Source organism: Copadichromis virginalis, linkage group LG3, assembly GCF_057382275.1.
Source record: "Copadichromis virginalis isolate Kocher_CV1m ecotype Utaka linkage group LG3, C_Virginalis_male_GT1.1, whole genome shotgun sequence".
Classification (NCBI taxonomy): Eukaryota; Metazoa; Chordata; class Actinopteri; order Cichliformes; family Cichlidae; genus Copadichromis; species Copadichromis virginalis.
This window is the reverse complement of record NC_140620.1, coordinates 26,161,358-26,169,216: the sequence shown is the minus strand read 5'-3', so window position 1 is coordinate 26,169,216 and position 7,859 is coordinate 26,161,358. Positions and strand designations below refer to the sequence as shown.

Here is a 7,859-nt window from a genome sequence, read left to right as displayed (position 1 = left end):
ATTTTTTCTTGTTGTGTGTCACTTTTTCATAATATTATGTCAATAACTTTTGAATACTTTTGCCTAGTGAGACCGCTATCTTTCAATCAAACATGCATCATCTATAGCCTCTGCTTGGCTTATTGTTTTTAATCATCTCTTTATCCATCTGTCTCGTCAGGTTCTCAGTATCAACTGAAAAATATCATAGAAATTGGTCCTTTTTTCTACTGGATACACGGTAACCATCATCATCATTATTATCATGGAAACCTCAAAAAATATTTTAAAACGACAGAGAGATATCATCCAATCAGAAGGTCCAGTTACAAGGGAGGATGGGCTTGAAGACAATCTCTGCAACATAGATGCTAATACAAAACTTGAACTGGAACCTAACTTTAACCTTAACCTCAATATTACCTCACCAAGCAATCCCCGCGCATTCATCGAGTCCTCAAAGCTGCATGGGGGACAGAAAAAGGATAATGTGACCAAAGGAGGTGAAAAACCTGGGGTGAAAGTAGCAGTAAGTATGTCAGCAAGCATCCTTACACCCACTGTGACATCACCAGGAGAGAGAGATGACCCATCACGGCAAAAAAGCAAAATCCCAGCTTTGTCTCGTTCACCAACAGCTAAGCCAACGGTTAGATGCAGAGATGAGCAACTGCTGAAATCAGCAAATATCAAACATGCCCCAGGACTTAGCACCAAGATGCACACAAGTCTAAAACCACAGCAGATGGAGCAAACAACAATGGCTAGCATCCCCAAAAGTACTGAAAGAATAAAAATACAGAGCCTGAACACTACAAAATCTCTGACAGGTGGACTAACCACAAAGACTACAAATAAAATAACAGTCAGTCTAAGTATGCAGTCAAACCAAAAAGAGGATGGGGGGAAAGTGATCAAGACACCTTCGCCACAAACTTTACACCTACCTGCAAGCCCCCAAATTCCTAACCAGAAAGCAGAGGCAAAGGCTATCATCTCAAAACTGGCAAATCAAATACCAATAGTGGAAGTCAACCAAAATCCAGCGAGCATAACCAGCAAGTCAAATCCAAAAACTGGGCATGACTCAAGAACTCATAGTTCTGAAACATCCTCTACAGCTACAAAATCACCAAGTCAGAGGGGAGAATCAGCACTTCCGAGTAACAAGAGCACCCTATTGACGTCTGTAAGTCCCAAGCCATTCACACAGAGAACAGCCACCGGACCTATAAACAGTAATACAACGAAACCAAAGGAGAACCTTGAGAGTAAAGATTCAAGTGCTGGTTTTGGATGCAAAACCAGTTCTAAATTCATTTCAAACTCTAAGGGAACCACAGTGTCCAAGGACAGTCTGGTTTCTAAAACTGGCACTGATTCCAAAGCCAGTCACAATTCTAAAGCACAGATTGGGTCAAGAAACAGTTTAGATTCCAAAAGTGGTTCGGCTTCCAAAACAAGTTCAGACTCTAGGGATAGTTTAGATCTTAAAAATGACTTCACGTCCAAAGCCACTCCCAACTTTAAGTCAGGGATGAGCTCCAGAGATAGCATTGACTCTAGAAATATGTCAGATATTAAACCAAACAAAACTACTCAAGAGTCTAAGACAGCTGGGGCCTCTAGAACCAGCATGGCAAGGTCAAAAGATGACCAAGATCCCAAATCTCTGCCAAATTCAAAAATCGATCTTCAAACTAGCCCAACTGCTAAATGTGGGACTGCTTCTAGTTCTGATGCCTCTTCCAATTATAAAGCTGAGCCAACACGGTCAACTTCTATGTCTACTTTAACAAACTCTAGCTCTAAAATAGACCTTGTCAGATCTGTTTCCCCATCATCCATTAGAACCAGTCTGTCTGGGTCCAAAGATGACAACCTCAAGACTTCAGCATCCAGTACCAAACAAGGTACGGACCCTAAAGCTGGATCAAACATTTCCAAGTCTGGACCAGTTCACTCTACTTCACAACTAGCTTTGAGGGATTTGCCCTCTTCCTTGACACTGTCTCCAAGACCAGGCTCAGCAAGTAGGAGACCTGGATCTTGTGCTGGGAAAACTCTTGATTCAAATCCTGTTGGACCACACAGAGATGCCCAGATAAGCCCTGGCTCTGCTCCAGGTAACTACTGCCACAATTTAATTTTATGTAGACATTTTGCAAAGCCGACATCTTATGATCATCAGTTTGTAATGTAAAAATCAGTTTGACAAAATAAGCTTCAGTCAGGGTTCAATGTGGTACAACCTCCACCTCCAATACTCTAGTGTGGTATTCTATAAAAACTTTCATGTCAGGTAGCTTTTAATACAGTAATCGAGATTTGGGTATTCATGATTGTAATAACAAAAATCCATTATTGTTTTTATTAAAACAAGTGGTACTAAGGAAAAACCTGACAAAAATCCAAAACAATGGACAATTAACCAAGCATCAAGCATCTTTTTTCTGTAAAAAAACAACAACATATGTATGCATTGTAGAAGGTTTTTCATTGGGAAGTTTCTTTTGTTTTTAGTTATATTAGTTTATATTTGACAGCAATGTTTCATTTCAGTGTAATGATCAAAGCAAAAGAAAAAGAGAAGAAACAATTAACCCTTTAAGGCCTACCATAGAACCAAGTCCGCCAGAACTTATATTATATTTTTACATGCTGTGGAGCCATTTTTGGGAGAATTTCAAGTTGCTATACATCAGTGCAACCATGATAGCCCAAATTTTAATAATGTGTCTGCATTAAGTGCATAGCAATTACATAAATTGCAAAAAAGCGCAATAAACTACAGAAAATTTGAAAATCGTTTTTGTTTTTTTAACATATATTTCTAGTTACAGAAATTTAAGGGGCTTATCCCTCAAAACTGTAAATACAAAAAAGCAGCACAAAATAGTTTCCCACCACAGAAAATTTATTTAGTGTCTTCATAGTTTTATTTTTGAAATACACCAATTTTTATATACTGCAGGAAAAATCCCAGAAACGACACAGAAAGTCATAAAGTCAAAGATAACTTTTAAAAACACCAGTATAGGCTCATGAGGCCCTGATGGTAAAAAAAAAAAAACTACATTTCCGCGAAAATGACGTCATTTCCGGTCTCGGGCAGGTAATGGCGGACATGCGATAGTTCGCGCTGACGTCTATTCCGACGTAGGAAGTGTTACAAACAGCTGATCGGATCAGCAAGGCATGTTTCTGGAATATTATGTTTTTGTTGCTGCAAGCGCTTTTTATGCAGTTTTTTGCAAAGCTATATGTGGAAGGAAACCGTGACCTAGGACAAGCTGATGGTATAAGATGTAAGCGGACACGCTCCGTTTTGCGTAACTATTTTTAAATCCCAGTAGCACTGCAACCACGTAAGCTAGCGCAATAATTTTTTTTGCATATGAAACCGGAGGAGTTGTACTTACATCTGATGCCATCAGCTTGTCCTAGGTCACGGTTTCCTTCCACATAAAGCTTTGCAAAAACTGCATAAAAAGCACTTGCAGCAACAAAAACATAATATTCCAGAAACACGCTTTGCCGATCCGATCAGCTGTTTGTAACACTTCCTACGTCCATCAGCGTGAACTATCACATGACCGCATGACCTGCCCGAAACCGGAAGTGACGTCATTTTGCGGAAATGTAGTTTTTTACCATTGTGGCCTTATGAGCCTATACTTGTGTTTTTAAAAGTTATGTTTGACTTTATGACTTTCTGTGTCGTTTCTGGGATGCTGAGGACTCATATTACACTGCTGGAAATATTTTATTTTGATGCATATGCTGTTATTTTGCAAATTTGCACTATAATATATTTTTTCGTTTTTCCTGCAGTATATGAAAATTGGTGTATCTCAAAAATAAAACTATGAAGACACTTAAAATAAATTTCCTTTGGTGGGAAACTAGTTTGTGCAACTTTTTTGTATTTACAGTTTTGAGGGATAAGCCTCTTAAATTTCTCTAACTAGAAATATATGTTAAAAAGTCAAAAACGATTTTCAATTTTTTTGTAGTTTATTGCACTTTTTTGCAATTTATGTAATTACTATGCACTTAATGCAGACATATTATTAAAATTTGGGCTATAATGGTTTTATTGATGTATAGCAACTTGAAATGCTCCAAAAAATGGCTCCACAGCATGTAAAAATATATTACAAGCTCTGGCAGACTTGGTTCTATGGTAGGTCTTAAAGGGTTAAAGGGTTAAGTCACATCCCAAAACTACAATTACAACAATAATGCTGAAAGGTCACAAAATCAGCACTGAGATGAATTTACTTTTAAATATCCAAGTGGTTATTGGAAAAATATATAAGAAAAAATTGGGCATAATAATAATAATAATAATAATAATAATAATTTATGCTTTTTATGCAATTCACATATATATGAGCTAATATTTATTTCTTACTTTCAGGTGTTTCTGCGATTTCAGGCCCACTGGCTACTTCCAGCCCCAAAACCAGAACCACCACTCCCTTGACTACAATGGGAGGAACCATAAATGAACTTGCAGCGTGTGTAACTGTGGAAACAAATCCCAGCAGTGTATCTCATAATACCTTTCTGACTCGGGGTCTCACTTTTGACTCTATCACTAAGACACAAGCAAAAATGGGTGCTGACGTCAAAGAAAAGCATTTAAAAGTGCCTGAGAGAAAAGCAGCAGCTGTAGGAGGAACATCAGAATCCCAGGGGGCTGTGACTGACAATGCAGCACGGTCAACAGGAGGTGCTGCGAGAATACCAGAGGGTCTGCTAAGTAAAACTGGCCACCTGGGAGAGCCAAATGCCACAATTGCTGGTAGCAACACCTCTTCATCGAGGACAGAGAGTGTGGAGAGAAAAATCACAGAGAAAAAAAAACAAGAGAGGGGGAGACAGAGACTGGATCAGGGTAGTTCTTTTTATCCTGTTTCCACCATTACAGCAAACCACAAGAAGGTCAGAGATATGGCGACCATGACTAACCCAAGGGAGAGCCTTTATCCATTGGCAGGAGGGCAAAGAGAAGTTGCTGTCCAAGTGGAGGTGGAGGTTGTGGAACGGTCAGCATCCACCAGTCCCAGCTTCTACCAGGGAGGTATCACCTCCTCTCTCATTGGCTCACCTAGCTGTGAGTCAGGTAGTTTGATTTTGCCAACAGTTCCATCCCTTTGCTGTATCCCAGCTACTCAGAAACCTGTCCAGCATATCTGCAAGATTGACATTGAGTTGCGTAGCCAGTCATTACTTCCGTCAGCTGTGACAAACAAGGCAAACTCCCTGCCTGGCTGTTTGCGTACATACAGCTTTCAGAAAAGCCCTTCTCTCATGTCGGGGCAACAACTAGGACAAAACCAAGACAGAGATGTTAGCACTGATAGCATGTGGAAATATGGGGAGCAGGAGGAGACAAAGATGGTGCAGAAGGTGGTGGAAGAAAATGGGGATAAGGAGGAGACAGAAAAGCCACAGGACGTAGCATGGGATGAGCAAGGGATGACATGGGAGGTGTATGGCGCCTCTGTGGACTTGGAATCTCTGGGCACAGCAATCCAGTCCCACTTGGAGTCAAAGATTCAGGAGCAGGAAAAACACATCAGGAGTCTGAGGAAGTCCATCTGCTCTGACAGTAGCCTCAAAGGGTTAAAGATGAAGAAGCGGAAGAAGAGGACAGGAAGGATGCTGAGTTGCTGCAGAAAGGCATCCGCTGTGGCAGACTGAGAGCAGTCTAGAAACATCAAACCCCTCTGAGATATGACTCTAAAACAGAAATGCTCTTAAATGGAGAAGTCTGCAATGTATGCACAGCACATGTGTTTACTGCACTTTCCTATTCATGTCATCTTACACCTTGTGCAGCTATCACTCAGAATAACCCGATCAGATCTTCTGTTCTTCCCATCACAGTCATCTTCTTGTGCACCTCTGAATCACTTTGACAACAGCTACTGTATTTAGATTGTTCTACAGAAGTCCTACTCTGACCACTCTCCAAGGACAAATGTTGAAACTTCATCAGAGCTAGAAGAGCTCCAGAGATACACAAGGAGCTAACCTTGAAGCACCCAATGATTAAATGTATATCAAGTAAGGGTCTTGCTTTTTGTGAGTGTTAAAAATAGGGATCTTGTACCTGGAGCAAGACCAAAATGGAGAGTAAATGCATAGTTAATGGATACCTCAACTAAACGCGAATCTGTCATTCGATCATCATTTACAAAGCTGAAAGCTGACCAGCTTAGCATAATGATTAAAAACAGTAGGAAACTCCTGGAGGTGAAAGGTAACATTATATTAGCTACTAAAATCACTTGCATGTACACTAACATTGCTACATGTAATTCTTACTGCTGCTCACTCTCACCTCGTACTTCTACCGTTTTGCTATGACTTTTACCACTCCCACTGCTACTTTTCCAACAATATCAGTACAGGTTTAAAAATTTATTACAGTTTCATTAAACAGCAGTAAGAGCAGGAGTCAGTGGTGCTCCATTTTGTGTGCTTCTTCCAGTGTTTCATATTCAAACAGCCAGTGGTTATTGATGTGGAGCAGAGAGGACAGCAGCTCTGCTGCTGCTGAATATTTCATCCACTTTCTTTTTGACAAAGCACTCAGGCAGCCGGGATCCCAGACTGCCTCGAGTGAGCCACTAAATTGTTTCCGGCAGATTGTTGTATCTTTTCCTTACTCCTTTCCGTTTTAAATAATCCGGGCTTCCCCCTTTCCTTTCCTTTCCTTTCCTTTCCTTTCCTTTCCTTTCCTTTCCTTTCCTTTCCTTTCCTTTCTGATTACATGCACTTTCTTTTCCCCTTGTTTCTCTTTTCTCATTTGCCTTCTATGGTTATAATTTTGGTTATGTCCTCTTTTTTTGCTTTCACGTCATCCTTTACCTTTCTTTTGCCGTTATTTTCTTTTTTCTTTTCTTTTCTGGATGTGCTTTCCTTTCCTCTCATTTTACCTTTTTATTTTATTTTATTTCTCTGTATTTGTGCTTTCTTGTTCTGTTTTTTATTTTCATTTTGCCTTCTGATCCTTTTCTACTTGTTTTTTGTTTTATTTATAATTTTACGTTCCTGCTTTCTTTTTCTTTTGTTACTTTCATTTCATTTCATTTCATTTCTTTTTCTTGTCTTTTTCTCTCTTTTCTTCTCTTCCTTGCCTTTCCTTCCTCTTTTTCCAGGTCGCTGCACTTTTGACAGTCCTTTTTTATTGCAGTAGCTGGTCTGTACTGATAGGGGGCGAAACAGCATGTGCTTGTTTAGTCTCCGTTATTAAAATAATATTTTGTTGTATTTCATGTTAATTCTCTTTTCCTTTTCTGTTCTGGCATCTCAGGGATGTTGTCCTTTTGGGAGCCAAATCTTTCTCATCCCTTTTTTCTTCTGTTACATTTCCATCCGCCTCTTTCATAACTCCTCCTCCTGCGATGGAGTAATGTTGTTGACAGAGCACTGGATTGCTTCTTTGAATTATTCAGAAACATTAAAGTCACCCTCATCTTAACAAGAGTGTCTCCACCATGATTTATTCAGCTGGTACGTAGGAAACACTGAGCAGACATGGTTTGTTAAAGTATCCTCAGAAATCTACAAAAATTTCAGGAATACAGACATAATATCATAAACATCGTGCTATTATGCTATTTATGATTTATTTCTAAATATTATATCGAGCAGTTACTAATAATATTAAATAACAGGTTTTGGTTCTGAAAGGTTAAAAAATTCATATTAATTATAAATCACCACTGTTTCACAGGTTTCTTAAGACCTCGTTTATATTTTTTTAGTATTATTGAGAATAAAAATTATTATTATAAATAATATAATTATCTCACTACATTAGTCAAACCATTAAAAAATGTGGTGTTCATTAATCTTCTGAG

The 7,859-nt window shown here is 39.1% G+C and overlaps 1 protein-coding gene across 1 annotated transcript; it reads left to right on the top strand.

Moving 5' to 3' along the window:
* The first annotated feature begins 244 nt into the window (after window positions 1-244).
* LOC146713695 (uncharacterized) lies at window positions 245-5,691 on the top strand. Its single transcript, XM_085449969.1, has 2 exons — window positions 245-2,105; window positions 4,403-5,691. Exons 1-2 carry the CDS (start codon window positions 245-247, stop codon window positions 5,689-5,691), a joined length of 3,150 nt encoding a protein of 1,049 aa, XP_085306095.1.
* Window positions 5,692-7,859: the final 2,168 nt, after the last annotated feature.